Genomic DNA, 17,844 nt, shown 5'->3' on the forward strand with positions numbered 1-17,844 from the left:
GGCATTAAAAAAAATGGTATTAAGAATGCTGCTATAGATAAGGGTTCATCACAAAAGAAACAACATAAGGATAATGATAGTTGTTTCTTTTGTGGTAGACATGGATATATAAAAGAAGAATTGTAACAAATATCACGCATTGCGAACAAAGGAAGTTACAATTCTTGTTTTGGTCTGCTCTAAAGTTAATTTGAATTTAGTCCCTAATGATATACAGTGGGTAGATTCTGGTGCTACTACTCACATAAGGTTATCAGTGCAAGGCTGTCTAAGCTACCAAAAGTCAATTGATGGTGAACGATATATCTATGTGGGATATGACAAATCGGTGGAAGTAGAGACTATTGAACATTGTAGATTGTTATTAAAGACTTGAATTATTCTGGTTTTGAAGGATACTTTATTCTACAATCATTTAGACTGAATTTGGTTTCTATTTCTGCTTTGGACAAATTTGGTTTATCTTGTTCATTTAGAAATAGTAAGTTTCTCCCTTTGAATAATTCTAGTGTGTTCAATGCATCGAAGGAAAGTAGAACAAATATAAGAAATTAGGTACAAATAAAGCTATACGTTTTAGAATTGAGGTATATGGATATTTGTAGTTCATTCCCTTTGGTTTCTTGGAGTGTTCAACAATATTTTATATCAATCATAGACGACTATTCTCACTGTGGGTACCTATATTTAATCCATCAAAAGTCTGAGGTTCTAGACAAGTTCAAAATATCCAGAGCTGATGTTGAGTTCCAACTCAACAAAGGCATTAAGAAAGTCAAATCTGGACGTGGTGGCGAATACTACGACAGAAATGAATACTCAGGTGAACAATGTCAAAGACCTTTTGTCCTCTATTTGGAAGAGTATGGGATCGCAGTTTAGTACACCATACTGGGATCGTCTAGCATGAGTGGTGTATCTATCATTCTTCCTTGTCGCATTCGCTTTAGGAAGAGACACTAAATTCTGTAGCATATATTCTCACTTTGGTCATCCAGAAAAATTTAGGGATTTTTAAATTTTATGATCCCACAAAAGGAACTAATTTGGGATGAGAAATATAGTTTTCCTTGAGGATGTTGAGTTTGGGGGAAGAATGTGTTAAGGGGCATTACTTTTGAGGAGAAGTTTGTATAGACACCTACTACTGCTTCTGACAATGTTCAGGTATCAATTACTATCATTGAAGAAGCAGATTAAGAACCTCAATTTGATAATGTAGTAAACGTTCAATCTCATGTGGATGAGATAATTTAAAGTCAATCTCAACAACCTCAATTATGACTCTCGGCAAAGGTACCACAAATTTTACGAAGTAGTTCTTTCATTTGGATTCAGAAATAATGCTATTGATGGTTGTGTGTATCACAAGTTCAGTGTGAGCAAATGCATCTTGTTATTATTATATGTCAATTACATATTGTGATTAATGATAAGGATATATTTCACTAACACCAAGAACTTTCTCTCTAAGGAATTTGAGATGAAAGGTCTTGGGGAACCCTCTATTGTATTTGAAATCGAAAGAAATAATTTTCGATTGTCATAGAAGGGATATGTGAAAAGGTAGCCTAAAGTATTTGAGATGCATAATTGCAAGTAAAGAAATACCCTTATAACTAAGGGAGACAAACGTAGTCTCATTCAGTGCCCTAAGATAAATATTGAGATTTAGAAAATGTAGAAGATTCCATATGCTTCGGCGATTGGGAGTCTAATGTGTGCTCAAGTATGTATTAGACCCAATTTGGTTTTAATTGTTTATATGTTGGGAAGATATCTCAATATCCCAATACGGATCATTAGGAAGCAGCAAAACGAGTAATGAGATATTTATAGAAAACTAAGCATTACATGCTTGCATACAGAAAATCAGATCATATGAAGAGATCATTAGGTATCTTGATTCTGATTTTGTTAGATGCCAATACAGTAAATGATCCATTTTAGTTTACGTGTGTCTGTTGGCTGTGGAGCCATTTCGTGGAGAAGTGCTAAGCAAACACTTGTAGCTACTTCTGCCATGACAACAGAATTCATAACTTGTTTTGGGACATCTAATAATTGAATATGACTGCAAAAATTTTGTCACTAGGCTGTATACTGTAAGGTATTGAAAGACCACTTAAGTTATGTTGTGACAATAACACTGCGGTATTATATTCTAAAACAACAGGAGCTTCCTGGTTGTTAAATAAAGAGTACAGAATAGACAAATACATATAGAGCATAAGAGAACAGATTTGATGATGACAAATCCGCTCATTAAGGGACTATCACCCAAGGTCTTTCATGGGCATGTAGCCTAAATGGGTGTTATGTTGTTTAAAGGTACTTCTATTCAGTGGGAGTAATTTGGGTTATTGCTCTATATTGTGTTTTGAACATGCAGTTATAAAACTCATGTTATTCTCTGCAGAAATAAAGTATTATGTTTTGTCCATTATTTTTAGTTTGATCTCATTAAGGATTTGGGAAGACCTGTTGGAAATAGGCATGTATGATCACCTTGCATGAAATTTATATGCTACACTCTATAATTGATCTGTTGTTGATTATGTTTGCATATGTGATTACTGATGGGTTTAATCATGAAAAAATATGGTGACTTCCCCTTTAGTCCTATGTCGATATGGTTGATAATTAGATTTGAAAATACACTATGTGATGCACTTTTGAGCGTTCATTCGGTTTGTACACATTTATTTGGTGAGGGACCGAATAAATGTGGGACCGAATAGAAAATAAAGGGGTTTATATTTAATATAAATATACGCTAGGATTATGGTCCCTAAACGTCAGAAGAATATTCGATATATCTGTATTCTCTCGGCAGACTATTGCGAAGAATGTCTCTGATCGTTTGGAAGATCCATAGCCGCTTCAAAGCAATTCCTACGTTCAATTGATGGATCAGGGTATGCTTCCGTTCTACAGTTTATGCTCCTTCTCCGTCGTTCTCGGTTAATCATCATAGAAAGCTTTATGTAATTGTTCACTCAATTATTCCAATAGATATCTGATCACTTCAACCTCCACTTAACATCCCCCAGGCCTTCGAAAATAAGCTAAAGTGTGAAAAATTGAAATTAAATAAAGATGAGCCCAAAGTAAGATATTAGTTCATCAAAATAAACAATTGAGCGGGCTTAACCCTACGATTTGCTGTAGGCCCGTTTTATGGATTTAGCCCAATCTAATATGTATGCATTTTACACATGGAGGAACATTATGCAAGTCTTTGATTTTAATAGTAGCGGATCGTCTGGAGAGTTTAAATATCCCTTAGGGTCGAGCCAAAAATAGCAATATCGCTTCTCTCGTGCCTAGAAAGATACTCCCTCCGTCCCATGTTACTTGAGTCGTATTCCTTTTTGGGTTGTCCCATGTTACTTGAGTCATTTCCTTTTTAGGTAAAAATTAGGAAATTTAACTAACAATTAACGCTAATTAATCTATCCCATATTGTAATTAACAGATTAATCTCTCTGACACTCACTCACTCGTAACCTTCATTTCTCACATTCTTCTTTCTCTCTTCAATCATCCTCTCCAAGTCTCTCTCTATTCGAATATTAGTTCCCTAAATTTTGCCCCATCTCTGCGAAAAATCTCTACATTCCAAAGGTGAATTCCTATTTTTCACCTCCATCTTTGCGACTCTCTATATTTGAGAGGTGAACACTAAATTTTCATTGGGTTCTCTCTTTCGTCTCTCTCTTCCGCCTCTCTGCTCTTGGTTCTCTCGGATCTACCATGCCCGGCGAGAAGATTTGGAAAATATAAAATTCAAATAATTATGGATATATAAATTGAGTTGTAATCGCAGATTTCAAAAATAACACATAAAAATTAAATCAATATTATAATTGAAACAGCTAATTAACTAATCAACTTAATTAGACAACCCACTTAAAATACTAATCATTTATTTCTTAATCTCCGTGCCCAAAAGATATACCTCAAATAACTTGGGACGGAAGGAGTATGAGTTTTCAATAAATGAAATTAAAGTTAGTAACCTAGTGGTTGTTGCTTCGTTAAAAGAGGTCTATGGATCAAGGCTCATTGTGAGCATTTTATTTCTTCTCTTAATATTTTTTTAGTTATTTTATCAATTCATATTATATTTCTTATTACCAAATCAAACCATTAAAATACTTTATGAATCTTTATTTTTATTAGTTTACATGTGATACATTATATTTATTACACACTCCCTCCCATAATAGATGTCACACAGTGGCGGAGCCAAAAATCTCATCGTGGGGGTCCAAATTTAAACTTAAATAAATTACATAAATTAAATTATAAGGTTCAAAATGTAAAAGTTAAATGCAATCACATTATAACATTTGTCTTCTATTCTTCATCTTCTGAAATCGCTACATAATAGTTTCATTGGTAACTTTAACAAACACATCATTTTCATATAAGGAACTAAGCAACCATTCAACTGATGAAGAATCAAAAGAAGAATGTTTCTTAAAATAACGATCCACATACCTACAAAAATAGTCAACACTGATTAAGTTTGCAAAATATAAATCATACACAAAAAAAGATAAAATCCATCTTATGCTTTACAACTAAAAGAATAAAGAGTAAACAAAATATACAATATGGTTAAATCTAAAATATTGTTGTCACAAATCAAATAGTGTAAAACTATTAATACATACACATCAAATTAAGAATAGGGGTTAAAGAATTCCAACACAGAACCGCCGTAGCCATTGAATTACATAAGCTATCTTCTTTCTCCCCATTTGAATTTTATGTGTACCAATTTAGAGCTTGAATATGATTATTTAGGTCTCAATTTACATAAATATTACAGCCAAACAAAAAAACAACATATATAGAAAAATCAATTGAATTATATTTGAGTTTTAAAGTATACCTAGTTTTAGATAACTAGATTTCAGATTACGCGGCAGAAGGAGTAGAACTGCAACAGAAGGAGAAAACTAATTAAGAGGAAACGATTTATAGAGTATAATTTTGTTGAAATCTATCTTTAATTTTATATATTATAATTATAATTAATGTGAAATTACTAAAATACCCCTAGGTTTTTTAAAAATTAGTGGGGGGACCATGGGCCCCTTGGCCCCACCCTCCCTTCGCCCCTGATGTCACACTTTCCTTTTTAATTTGTCTCACAAAAGATGTCACATTTCTCTTTTTGAAAAAAGTTATCTCTCACATTAATATAAATATATTATTTTTTCTCTCCACCAAACACACAAAACTATATCCCCTTATAAAATCTCGTGTCATTCTCCAACTATGTCATCTATTACGGGACGGAGGGAGTACTATAATGTATTTATTCTATGTTATTTTTGTTGCATCGTATTACTTCGTTTCTTGTAAAAACATTTGAAATATTTATGGAGTCTAAATATTTACTAATTAATATATTATTTAATTTTATTAGTAACATTATATTAAACTTTTTAAATATTTAATTTTACTCCTCCACATTCGATCCGTTTAATGTTTCAAAAATTACAACAATAAAACGACACACGGTTACTTTTGTCATATACTCATATTCCCTTTATTAACAAAACTGAAGATTTTTTTAAATAGAATTAATATTGATTACTCTTTTATGACGAGATCATTTGAACCCAAATTTATTAGATAGATATAAATATATGATTGTGATCAATTGAGATTATTTAGACTAATTGAGAAATGAGATGCAATATTAGTTATGTATTTTTATTAAATGAGTGGTCTAGATTTTGCCACACAATAAATATGTTTAGATTAAATTAATATGAAAGGGTATAATGGTCATTTCGTGTTTTAATTTAGGGTTCTTCAGCTTTCAATTGCGATTTTGGTGAGAATTGCGATTTCGTGAGATCTCTGATTCAATTGATTCAAAAATTAAAATGCAGATGATTTCAACGATTTGAACGAATCTGATTCGACGATTCCTCAGAATATCAATTTTCGAAAAACAGAAGACAAATCGACGGATTTCGGTGTTGAATCTGAAGTTTTTAGGTCGATTTTATCGACTTTGATTCTGTTTTTATGTTTTATTTGTTGATGCCCAGTCAAATTTCTTCCTAATCAAATTTTTTTTTTTTTTTGCTTTTTCATCTTTAGCTTCGATTTCACTTTATAATCAACACCTAAGTGTTATTTGATGGATTCTTCATCTTATTCCGAGTCGACATCGACGAATGGTGGAGGTAATTTGGTTTGATTATATCAGTAGATATACCAAGCACAATTAACGAATTTCATGCATTAATTATGCTCTGTTATTAACAGGTATATCCCATATATAGTAAAAACAATTTTCTTATTACTATTATGTCAATAGTTAAAGTTTATAATGTCAATATAATTATATCACCAACCATTCAAACAAGGATACACTATATCAACAATATATTATTATAACTATGTCAATAGATATAGCAAGCACAATTAACAGAAGTTCATGTATGAAGTATACTCTGTCAATTAACACGTATATCTCATATATAGCAACCACAATTATCTTATTACTATTATGTCAGTAGTTAACGTTTATAATGTTGACATACTCTGTCGATTATCTTATAAAGTTTATGGCAAGCATATCCTGTTTACATAAATATGACTATGTCAACAAATATTTAAATAAGCATACAATATGTCAATAGCTATTGACATACTACTACAACCATACATATGTTTTCTACAGCCATCCTAACAGCCATTGAAACAAGCATACACTATGTCAATAGTTGTTGACATATTACTACAGACATACATTTGTATGTTTTCTACAGCCATCCTAACAGCCATTCAAACAAGCATACACTATGTCAATATAATTATGTCAACACCTATTCAAACAAGCATACACTATGTCAATAGTATATTATTATATCTATGTCAATAGCTAGTGTATAAAATGTCAATAATCTTAAAAATTTAAACAGATCCTTAACTGGAAGGTGATGCTTGTTTTCTTCCGTTTTTCCCAGCAGCATTGTTCATTTCCATCTCTTCCGATTCTACCATCGCTAATCAACAAAAAAATTCAGCAGGAATCGAATTCATAAAAAACCAAATCTAGATGTGCTTTAATACACCAAAATCGAAGCAATATACTTAAAATTTGAATCAATTTCTTAACCTGAAGAAGTCGCTTCAACCACCGCCGATTTGGAATGCTGATTCTCTTCGATCGCTGCTTCAGTCAATTCAGCTACAATCGACGCTTCAGCCGATTCTCTTTGATTTTGCTCTTCGAGCGTCATTGTAGAAAACTGTGTTTTAATGTGTACGGTTTGAATTTTGAAGATTAGCGAGATTTTGAAGGTGTTCGATTTTACACTATTGTATGAATTGAATGAAGATTTGCAGATTTTTCAACAGAGTTTTAGAGAAAGTTTTAGAAATTGGTTTGAAATACAATTTTATGTTTTACACTAGTTTATTAATAAAATTACAACTATACCCCCGTGTTGACATAATGTGGTATCTATTGACATTTTGTTAATCTTGTGGATTAGTTGCCCATATTGCATCTCATTTCTCAATTTAGCTAAATAATCTCAACCTAACAGGACCCTATAAATATATGGAATAGGGATATGGGTTTCTGTTAAAATGACAACACCTCTTAAAGTGACACTATGACACCACGTATCCAGCAATATTATAAACGCTACACAGCAATAGTATAAACGCTAGACAACAATCTATATATTGTTGTCTAGCGTATTAAATATTGTTGGCCAAGAAAAATTGCTGTCAAGTGTATTGGATATTGCTGGTCGAGAAAATTTACCCTTGAACATTTTTTATGATTGTCACATGACAGCTGATTATTCGTCCACGTGTACAAATGATTGACTAGGAATGATGGTATGATGTTACTTTAAGAGGTGTTATCATTTTAACGTAACCCGATATTTATTCAATTGCATTTTGAAATTTTTTTCTCACTCGTTTTATCAAACAAACTAGTGCAAGCTACACATTCTACTCTCTTAGTCCGTGAAATGTTGTCCAGTTTTGTCATTTTGGTCCGTCCGCAAAATGTTGTCCACTTTATTTTTTTCCATTTTTGGTGAATTGACCTTATTTTCCACTAACTCATTACATTCACATTCTATTATAAAATCAATATATAAATGTGGAACCTACATTCCACTAACTCTTTCCACTCATTTTTCTTCACATTTCTTAAAACTCGTGCCGAGTCAAACATAAACAACATTTTACTGACGAAGGAAGTATTTTTTGAAAACTTTTTCACCATATACCTTTAAATTTTTATTCATTCATCAAATCATAATAATCATAATAATAATTTAATAATATTCAATCCTACTAGTTTTTCACTATCAATTATTCAAATAGTAACAAATTCTATTATTGAGAGAGTCGTGAAAATACAAATTTTGAGCCTTTGAAAACAAAACTGATGAATCAAACTTTAAGATCTGAAGCGCCCTCTCTCTCTCTCTCTTCACCTCCCCGTCCGCAGTCGGTAGTATTTTTCAGTTCACTGATAATTCTCAATTGTTTCCGCTTTACAGTAGCTGAATTTCTGGATATTAATTTATAATTTATAATTTAATATATTAATTTCAAACTTCTAAAGCTGACTAAAATTAAATTAAACTATTGCTTTTCAAAAGAAAAAATAAATACTGTACATCATTTGTAAAATGTATTAAAATCCTAGTACTATTTTAAATATAAATTCAGCAATAAACCTTAAATACAACACAATATTCTTTCACAATAAATGACATAGTATATCGAAAAACTGAGAAGATGTTGTCAGAATATTTAAACGAGTATTTCTCCGAATCCAATATTTATGATACAGACCAAACAATATCTGTTATATTGCTAACTCAATACCTAATTGCTAACTAAAACTAAATAATAGCCATTAGATATTCAAATTAAGGGCCTAGATCATCCAACCAAGAAATATCAATACGATAAAAAAAAACGTCAATAAAGCTATAGGATTAATTTCATAAAATATCAATAAGGGTATTAATGTCAATTAACTACATGTTTAGTTATAACTAACTTTTAAAAGAAATCCCAAAACTTTAAATTCATATAACATATATCAAATTAAAGATAATTTTATAAGGATTCCAACGATATCATATATGCATATGTTCCGACGTCAAAATTTGAAAAAAAATTCAAAAATTTTTCAATTTTTTCGTAAAGCAGAAATGTCAACAAACTATATAAAATATGTCAATATAATACATGTAGAATGTCAATATAAGCAATGAGTTAACATTCTTAAAGCATCGTGTTGACATTCTCAAAGCATTGTGTTGATATTTCCGAAACACTATATTGACATTTTCATCTAAAACCCTAATTTGACGTTTTTTTTTTATCTTTTTTTATTTTATTAATAAAAACGAAAATTACACGTGGCAAATTGTAGACCATACGTTTTCTAAAATCCTATGACTTTAAATTAATTATAGTTAGCAATTAAATGATGAGTTAGCAATTCATCACTCCCCTATATACTATATATAATTATTTGTCCAAATCCATTTACATATAAAACAAGAAAAAATCAATAAGGGGTCCCACGTTTGCCAACTCTCTCCTCCCTCATCTTTCACACGCTCTGCAAAAAAAAACAATCTTGGAATTCTCCACGCAAGCACAGGTAAGGGGCGGCCATGGTGGATATTGGGTCCGGCACCGGCCAAGCCCTCACTGGAGCAGTGGCTTGGTCTGTGCTAGGTCCGTCCCCGGGGCCAATGCTACATGATGAAGCATTTCAAAGGTACTCCATATACTAAGTGATGAAAGGATAGTAGCTCTTAAGGTACACCCAGCTCATTTATTAGACAGATATCGACCAACATGACTATTTAGTTATTAATATCTACGTATAAAAATTGTTGTAGACCATACAAAAATAAAGAGCATACGGTAAGGTAAGTAGTATAGTACTAGTACTTGCATTGAATGCCGTGGGATCATGACAAAATCCTAGAAAGTTATAAAAATTGTTGTAGACCATACAAAAATAAAGAGCATACGGTAAGGTAAGTAGTATAGTACTAGTACTTGCATTGAATGCCGTGGGATCATGACAAAATCCTAGAAAGTTAGAAACTACTGTCCTAAAATTTGTCTCGCTTTGATCCTACACAAATTTTAAAAAAGGTAATGGAAAAGTGAGTTGAAAAAGTTATGGATTGTTAGTCTTATTTTTATATATTAATTTTATAATAAAATGTGAGTAGGAATGAGTTAGGTGATAAACTCATGTTTTAGTCGGTTTAATTGGTCTGTTGAAGTGTTTAATGTCAAGTTTGATGCTTGAATTGTTTATTTCCAGCCAATTATTCTATCTTTTGGAGTTTTATGTGTTTGTTCGGTATTTTAGGAGAAAATGGATGGAAAAGGATTAAAATGCGTCCGTGGGGCATAATTTTGCTACACCCGACCGGGTGGATTTCATATGTAAAAATTCTACCCAGCCGGGTATCATGAAGACAGCATGATGAGTCCAGAAAGTGGTCTGAAATGGTCACCTGGCTGGGTGGATTTACAACACAAAAATTCTACCCGGCCGAGTACGTCAGTCTGACGCGTCTGAATGCTGAAAACGCGATTTTTGAAGTGAAAAAATGAGAAGAAAAGGCTAGGGTTGGATTCCACGAGAATCATTCTACACCCACCGCCTCCATCAGTCATACACACCCCCAAGAACACTTTGAGAGAGAGAATTGAAGATTGAAGACTCCAGATCGGAGGATTGAAGACTTCATTCCATAGATTCGTTCCACAGGAGTTCTTAGTATCTATCTTTCATGTTTTTGTTCGGATTCTTTGTGTTAAACTTAGTTTTCTCCATGAACATGAGTAGCTAAACGCCTTTTTGTAGAATTCTTGGTGAAGATGCATTAATTTCATAGTTTTTATCCAATTAATTTTGTTCTTGCATTGCTCTTGTAGTTATTTGATTATTTTTTAGTTTATTCCTTTCAATTGCTTGATCACCACTTGATTGTGTAGGATTAATTAGATTAACCGGGAGATGAAATAATTAATCTGGAAATAAGAATAATTCACACCTTAATACAATAAAACTCGCGAGAGTTGAGATTTTGAGTGAGGTCCTTGACCTAATCGAGCTTTTGCGAGTTAGGGGTTTTAGGATTAGAAGGGGACTTCAATCCTAGCACCTAATCTGCAAGTTTCTCATCTCGAGAGGGGGTTTAATCTATAATTGTGGTCGACTTAGTAATTCTAGAGACACCAAAAGGTAAGACAATTTGATTGGATAAGAGCTTGGAATTGTGCATCGGATCCTTGAGTTCTACAATTTTCTCCATATTATCTTTTCACTCCGTGTTTACTTGCTTTTGCTTGTTTATTTGCTTATTATATGCTTTTATTAGTGTTAGGAAAAAAACCAAACCTTTTCCGATTCTCTAGATAGTAATCAACGTTTGTTCATGGTAGTTAAGTTTATACGAATTTGTCTCTGTGGGATACGATACTCTTGTTTGCTAATTGCTATACTAGCCCCGTATACTTGCAGGTATCACTTGTGTTAAAATAAGTCGCGTCAAGTTTTTGGCGTCGTTGCCGGGGAAAATTTTGTGTCGTTAGAGCTTAATATCGTGATAATAATTGAGATTACTAGTCTAGATTTTATGTGCTTCTCTAATCTTTGTGTTTCCTTTGGGTAGGTTGTATGCACACGCCTTCTAAAGGTCCACCTTTAGAGCCAATCGATCTTGAGATCGAAGCATCCAATAGGAAGAGGAACGCACAGAGGAGGTTAAACCAAAGGATTCAGGTATCTTCACCCGTTCATAAGCGTCTACCTTCTCATATCAGAGAACTCCGTCACCTAGTCCATCTCCACTTCCATCTCCCATACAGTACGAGCCGCGGTCTCCAATCCTAATGGTGAACGAGGAGAACAACAATTTTGAAAACAACAATGAAGACAACGAGGAGAACAACAATAATGAGGATCCCGTTATTCGTCAACTCCGTGAGCATCCAACAGGAAGAGGAACGCACAGAGGAGGTTAAATCAAAGGATTCGGGTATCTTCACCCGTTCATAAGCGTCTACCTTCTCATATCAGAGAACAACAATAATGAGGATCCCGTTATTCGTCAACTCCGTGAGCAGATGGCCAACATGCAGAGGCAGTTGGATGAGCAGAACGCGAGACCACCAGTTCAGCCCGTGCAGAATCTGTATGCATATAGACGAGTTGCTAATCCACCAATCAATTATGCCGGGATTGCGGCCAACAACTTTGAGTTAAAGCCGGGATTGATAAACAGGGTAGAAGCATATGCATTTGGTGGAACAGGTTCGGAAGATGCCAACAAGCACTTGACCAAGTTCATACAAATCGGCAACACCGTGAAGGCTAATGGGGTCTCCAATGACCAGATTCGCCTCAGATTGTTCCATTTTTCTTTGAAGGATGATGCCAGGGATTGGTACGACAACATGGATCATAACTCGGTCACTACTTGAGATGCGATGGTTGAGCTCTTCTTGGATAAATACTACCCACCGAGCGAGGCACTCAAGCGCCAAGCTGAAGTCATCTCTTATGCAATGCATCCTCAGGAGAATACTCACGAGGCATAGAAGAGATTCAAATACCTGATGAAGAGATGCCCCAACCACGGGTTAAGCCCGGGGCAACAGATCGTAACTTTCCACGGGGGAGCCACTCTGGAGGCAATACGCGAGTTGAATATGAGGGCATGGGGGTCACTTCTTAAGTTGGCAGAAGACGATGCATTAGAGGTAATTGAGAGGATGGCCTCCAACGATGATGGGTGCAAAGAATGAGAGAAGAAAAACCTACAGGCTGGCGTCCGCATCGGATGTTGACAAGATGAACATGATGTCCAAGTAGCTGGATTTCTTGACTAGTAAGTTTGGCCATATTGTAACAGAGCCAACCGGGCTCGAAAGTGAAGAAGTGAATTACGTGCATCAAGGCGGAAACAATCGGAATTTCAACAACAACTACTGCCACAATCAAGGGGGTGGTAACTTCAACAACTTTGGGAATAAGGCACATCCCAACTTGTCTTATGGGAATCCTCACAATGCCCTCCAACCACCTCTGGGGTTTCAAGTATCGAATGGACAAGTCGTTGAGCCAAAAAAGAATGGGCTTGGAGATGTCTTGATGACGTTTATGAAGCAAACATGAGAAATTATGGCCAATTCTGATAAGAGACTGAAGCAGGTAGAGAGAGATGTGCAGAGCCTGGGTATTCACATGAAGAGCATCGATACTCAGATGAGCCAGATTTCACAGGCTGTGGGTTTTCAACATCAACCTGGCCAGTTTCCCTCACATACCATTGTCAATCCCAAGGACTGCAAGGATTGAAAAACCATCAATTTGAGGAATGGCAAAAGCTATAAAGGTCCAACCATGCTTGCAGAGAAGGAGAATATCTCGCAAGAAGAGGTAGTTGTAGAAGATGTAGTGGAAGAAGAGGAAGAGCCAGTGGAGGAAGTACCGCCTCCCAAGGCAAACACTGTGATACCTGCACCCCCAGTCGAAGTTAAAATTCCATTCCCACAGCGTGTGCAGAAGAAGAAGCTAGATGATCAGTTCTCTAGATTTCTTGACATTTTCAGAAAGGTACACATCATCATTCCGTTGGTAGAGGCATTGCAGCAAATGTCTAGCTACGCCAAATTTCTGAAAGATGTTATCTCCAAGAAGAGGAGATGGGTGGAGCACGAGACCGTCAACTTGACGGAGAGCTGTAGTGCCATTATCCAAAAGAAATTGCCCGCTAAGATGAAAGATCCTAGAAGCTTCACTATATCGTGCATAGTGGGGGATAGCCAAGTGGGCAAGGCACTGTGTGACTTGGGAGCGAGCATTAATCTTATGACGTTCTCGTTCTTTCAAAAGCTGAAGATTGGGACACTGAGGCCCACCACCATCACACTCCAGATGGCCGACCGATCTGTGTCGTATCCGAGGGGGATTGTTGAAGATATACTCGTCACAATCAATGACTTCATCTTCCCTATGTACTTTGTGGTGCTTGATATGGAGGAAGACCGGAATGTTCCTCTTATACTGGGAAGACCTTTCCTAGCTACAGGGAAGGCAATGATCGATGTGCAGAAGGGAGAGCTCACACTCCGACTTAATGATGAAAGCGTCACATTCTCCATCTATAATGCAATGCAGAGGCACGATGATGAAGATGCATGGAGAGTGGAGCACTGCAACATGGTTGAAGTAGTCGATGACTGTGTGAAGGAGGTGGCCCAAGCCATATCGCCAGAAGATCAATTGGAGCGATGCTTATAGCAATCTATCTTCTCTCCTTACTATAATGATATTAATGAGCCTAATACCAATTTGTTAAATTTTGTAGGTGCTCTTAATTCAACGGAGGAGGTCCCTAGGTTTCGACAGAAATTCTTACCGTTGAGGGATCCGAATGAAGAGGAGAAGAAGGAGGAAAAGAAAGAGGAGTTGAAGCCGTTGCCGTCACACCTTAAGTATGCATTTCTCGGGGAGAATGCTACTTACCCGGTAATTGTATCATCTTCACTCACGACTAATGAACTTGATAAATTGCTTAGAGTGCTTAGGAAGCATAGGGGTGCAATTGGGTGGTCTATCTCAGACCTTAAGGGGATAAGTCCTACGGTTTGCATGCAAAAAATTCTTCTAGAAGAGGGGTCTAAACCCAAAGCTCAAAACCAAAGGAGACTTAACCCGATAATGTAAGATGTGGTGAAGAAGGAGGTGCTTAAGTGGTTAGATGCCGGATTGTCTATGCTATCTCGGATAGTGATTGGGTAAGTCCCACCCAAGTGGTAGCTAAGAAGGGTGGGATGAAGGTAGTAAAAGGGGGAGATGATGAGATGACAGCCACTAGGTTGGTAACCTGGTGGAGAGTATGCATAGATTATAGAGCCCTTAATGCCGTGACTAGAAAAGGCCATTTCCCTCTCCCGTTCATTGACCAGATGCTAGATAGGTTGGCAGGGTATGAGTACTATTGCTTTCTAGATGACTACTCAGGATATAATCAGATCTTAATTGCCCAAGAGGATCAATATAAATATGTCTTTACTTGTCCTTATGGTGTGTATGCTTTCAGGAGGATGTCATTTGGCCTTTGCAATGCCCCAACCACCTTTCAAAGGTGTATGATGTCCATCTTTCACGATATGGTGGAAGATAAAATGGAAGTCTTCATGGATGACTTCTCCGTCTTTGGTAGCTCCTTTGATAATTGTTTACGAAATCTAACTCGTGTTTTACAGAGATATGAAGAGACACACTTGGTGCTCAACTGGCAGAAGTGTCATTTTATGGTGAGAGATGGCATTGTGCTTGGGCACAAAATATCTGCAGGAGGACTTGAGGTGGACAGGGCCAAGATAGTGGCGATTGAGAAATTTCTACCACCATCCAATGAGAAGGCTATGAGGAGTTTCCTTGGTCACGCCGGGTTTTACAGGCGGTTTATTAAGGATTTCTCTAGAATTGCTAGGCCTTTATGCCATTTACTCGCTAAGGATGTTAAATTTGATTTTTCCCCTGAATGTTTGCAGGCATTCGAGACTTTGAAGAAGACGCTTGTGAGTGCACCCGTGCTTACCTCACCGGATTGGTCACAGCCGTTCGAGATCATGTGTGACGCAAGTGATGTGGTCGTGGGATCTGCTTTAGGACAAGAGACAAGATTTTCAGGGTGATCTACTATGCAACGCGCAGGAAAATTATACTACTACCAAGAAAGAGATGTTGGCGGTGGTGTATTCATTCGAAGAGTTCCGTCCCTATCTCATTGGGGCAAGGACTATTGTGTTCACAGACCATGCCGCCATCAGGGGGAGATGATGAGATGATGAGATGACAGCCACTAGGTTGGTAACCTGGTGGAGAGTATGCATAGATTATAGAGCCCTTAATGCCGTGACTAGAAAAGGCCATTTCCCTCTCCCGTTCATTGACCAGATGCTAGATAGGTTGGCAGGGTATGAGTACTATTGCTTTCTAGATGACTACTCAGGATATAATCAGATCTTAATTGCCCCAGAGGATCAATATAAATATGTCTTTACTTGTCCTTATGGTGTGTATGCTTTCAGGAGGATGTCATTTGGCCTTTGCAATGCCCCAACCACCTTTCAAAGGTGTATGATGTCCATCTTTCACGATATGGTGGAAGATAAAATGGAAGTCTTCATGGATGACTTCTCCGTCTTTGGTAGCTCCTTTGATAATTGTTTACGAAATCTAACTCGTGTTTTACAGAGATATGAAGAGACACACTTGGTGCTCAACTGGCAGAAGTGTCATTTTATGGTGAGAGATGGCATTGTGCTTGGGCACAAAATATCTGCAGGAGGACTTGAGGTGGACAGGGCCAAGATAGTGGCGATTGAGAAATTTCTACCACCATCCAATGAGAAGGCTATGAGGAGTTTCCTTGGTCACGCCGGGTTTTACAGGCGGTTTATTAAGGATTTCTCTAGAATTGCTAGGCCTTTATGCCATTTACTCGCTAAGGATGTTAAATTTGATTTTTCCCCTGAATGTTTGCAGGCATTCGAGACTTTGAAGAAGACGCTTGTGAGTGCACCCGTGCTTACCTCACCGGATTGGTCACAGCCGTTCGAGATCATGTGTGACGCAAGTGATGTGGTCGTGGGATCTGCTTTAGGACAAGAGACAAGATTTTCAGGGTGATCTACTATGCAACGCGCAGGAAAATTATACTACTACCAAGAAAGAGATGTTGGCGGTGGTGTATTCATTCGAAGAGTTCCGTCCCTATCTCATTGGGGCAAGGACTATTGTGTTCACAGACCATGCCGCCATCAGGGGGAGATGATGAGATGATGAGATGACAGCCACTAGGTTGGTAACCTGGTGGAGAGTATGCATAGATTATAGAGCCCTTAATGCCGTGACTAGAAAAGGCCATTTCCCTCTCCCGTTCATTGACCAGATGCTAGATAGGTTGGCAGGGTATGAGTACTATTGCTTTCTAGATGACTACTCAGGATATAATCAGATCTTAATTGCCCCAGAGGATCAATATAAATATGTCTTTACTTGTCCTTATGGTGTGTATGCTTTCAGGAGGATGTCATTTGGCCTTTGCAATGCCCCAACCACCTTTCAAAGGTGTATGATGTCCATCTTTCACGATATGGTGGAAGATAAAATGGAAGTCTTCATGGATGACTTCTCCGTCTTTGGTAGCTCCTTTGATAATTGTTTACGGAATCTAACTCGTGTTTTACAGAGATATGAAGAGACACACTTGGTGCTCAACTGGCAGAAGTGTCATTTTATGGTGAGAAATGGCATTGTGCTTGGGCACAAAATATCTGCAGGAGGACTTGAGGTGGACAGGGCCAAGATAGTGGCGATTGAGAAATTTCTACCACCATCCAATGAGAAGGCTATGAGGAGTTTCCTTGGTCACGCCGGGTTTTACAGGCGGTTTATTAAGGATTTCTCTAGAATTGCTAGGCCTTTATGCCATTTACTCGCTAAGGATGTTAAATTTGATTTTTCCCCTGAATGTTTGCAGGCATTCGAGACTTTGAAGAAGACGCTTGTGAGTGCACCCGTGCTTACCTCACCGGATTGGTCACAGCCGTTCGAGATCATGTGTGACGCAAGTGATGTGGTCGTGGGATCTGCTTTAGGACAAGAGACAAGATTTTCAGGGTGATCTACTATGCAACGCGCAGGAAAATTATACTACTACCAAGAAAGAGATGTTGGCGGTGGTGTATTCATTCGAAGAGTTCCGTCCCTAT

The 17,844-nt window shown here is 36.7% G+C and overlaps 1 protein-coding gene across 1 annotated transcript; it reads left to right on the forward strand.

Annotated features, from left to right (window-relative positions):
* Positions 1-13,459: 13,459 nt before the first annotated feature.
* LOC125189658 lies at positions 13,460-15,762 on the forward strand. The gene is made up of 4 exons (XM_048086913.1): positions 13,460-14,300; positions 14,427-14,704; positions 15,162-15,215; positions 15,328-15,762. Exons 1-4 carry the CDS (start codon positions 13,460-13,462, stop codon positions 15,760-15,762), a joined length of 1,608 nt encoding a protein of 535 aa, XP_047942870.1.
* The last annotated feature ends 2,082 nt before the right edge of the window (positions 15,763-17,844 follow it).

This window comes from Salvia hispanica, chromosome 5 (genome assembly GCF_023119035.1).
Source record: "Salvia hispanica cultivar TCC Black 2014 chromosome 5, UniMelb_Shisp_WGS_1.0, whole genome shotgun sequence".
Lineage (NCBI taxonomy): Eukaryota > Viridiplantae > Streptophyta > Magnoliopsida > Lamiales > Lamiaceae > Salvia > Salvia hispanica.

What these genes read in the sequence shown, in the direction of transcription:
- LOC125189658 (XM_048086913.1), top strand. Translation starts at nt 13,460, where the DNA reads ATGCTTGCAGAGAAGGAGAATATCTCGCAAGAAGAGGTAGTTGTAGAA. An exon ending in GGTTGAAGTAGTCGATGACT is followed by an intron (nt 14,301 to 14,426) that starts GTGTGAAGGAGG and finishes TAAATTTTGTAG; the next exon opens with GTGCTCTTAATTCAACGGAG. An exon ending in TTAAGGGGATAAGTCCTACG is followed by an intron (nt 14,705 to 15,161) that starts GTTTGCATGCAA and finishes GTATGCTTTCAG; the next exon opens with GAGGATGTCATTTGGCCTTT.